At 32.3% G+C, this 1,087-nt stretch overlaps 1 protein-coding gene across 1 annotated transcript in view; it reads left to right on the top strand.

Moving 5' to 3' along the window:
- LOC107683631 (sphingosine-1-phosphate phosphatase 1-like) overlaps positions 1–1,087 on the top strand; it is a 36,244-nt gene that overhangs the window by 15,263 nt on the left and 19,894 nt on the right. Inside the window, exon 2 of the mRNA XM_016479700.1 lies at positions 640–729. Within this exon, the coding sequence (XP_016335186.1) occupies positions 640–729 (90 nt within the window). The remainder of the gene's footprint in view (positions 1–639; positions 730–1,087) is intronic.

The following is a 1,087-nucleotide window of genomic DNA, read 5'->3' as shown; positions in this document are numbered from 1 at the left end:
ACACAGAAAAAGACACTGTGTGTGTGTGTGTGTGTGTGTGTGTGTGTGTGTGTCTGCACATGTCTGCATGTGTGCTTGCTTGTTTTTTTTTTTAGAACACCATCTGTGCATAAGCTGATATGTTGTGTTACGAATTACTTTCTACACATCTGGTTTACTCTGTAGTACTACAACTCACGGAAATTACAGAGAGTGAGACAGATAATGTATCCTCTGGCTCCATATGAGAGATGATAGTGTATGCTTTCTCACACAGGTTGTTCCTCTTCTGCCATCTGCTGCAGTCATGTGTGTGCAAAAAGATAAAAGCAAATCAGTCCTATGTAATCCTTTGCTGGTAATTCATATACATTGATGGTCTAGCTTGTTCGTTTTCTAACTCACCTGCATTTTTAAAGCAGTTTAAAAATTAATTTTAGGTTATGACTCTGCAGTTTGTGTTGTAGATAAAATGTGAACAATGTTAACGATTTAATTCATTTTACACATAAATCAGAAAGCAGTGTTATGAAAGCACACAGGTAACCAGTGGTTAACATTTATGGCAGGACTGATGAGTTTCATTGTGAAATTTTGCAGAAGTTATCTATCTCATAATTTTAAGATTATTCTAAACTGTGTGTGTGTTTGTTTCCACAGTATCCTCTGCTGCTGGGTCTCTCTCTGGCCATCAGCTGGTGTGTCCTAGTGTGTTTGAGCCGCATATACATGGGCATGCACTCCATACTGGTAAGACAAATTAAAATAACTGAAACATAAAACTTATTATTTTTATTAAATAATAAACAATTTAAAGATTTTTAGATACACACAGGGCTGTACATTAACTTTTTTTGCATATAGCACTGCAACCCTCTACACACACCTTGGAAATATAATCGCCATTGGCTAGTAAATTTTTTAGTTTACTCGCCAGACTGATATACTATACTATTTAACATACACATACACACATACATATATATATATGTATATGTATATATAGTATATATATATATATATATATATATTATTTGATTGTATTTTTAGTATTATCTTAATTATTATTTTAAATAATATTATACTATTTATATATTATATTATTTTT

Source organism: Sinocyclocheilus anshuiensis, unplaced genomic scaffold (genome assembly GCF_001515605.1).
Source record: "Sinocyclocheilus anshuiensis isolate Anshui unplaced genomic scaffold, SAMN03320099.WGS_v1.1 scaffold413, whole genome shotgun sequence".
In the NCBI taxonomy this organism is placed as follows: Eukaryota; Metazoa; Chordata; class Actinopteri; order Cypriniformes; family Cyprinidae; genus Sinocyclocheilus; species Sinocyclocheilus anshuiensis.
Note: the sequence above shows the minus strand (reverse complement) of the source record. Positions and strands in the feature narration are given on the sequence as shown.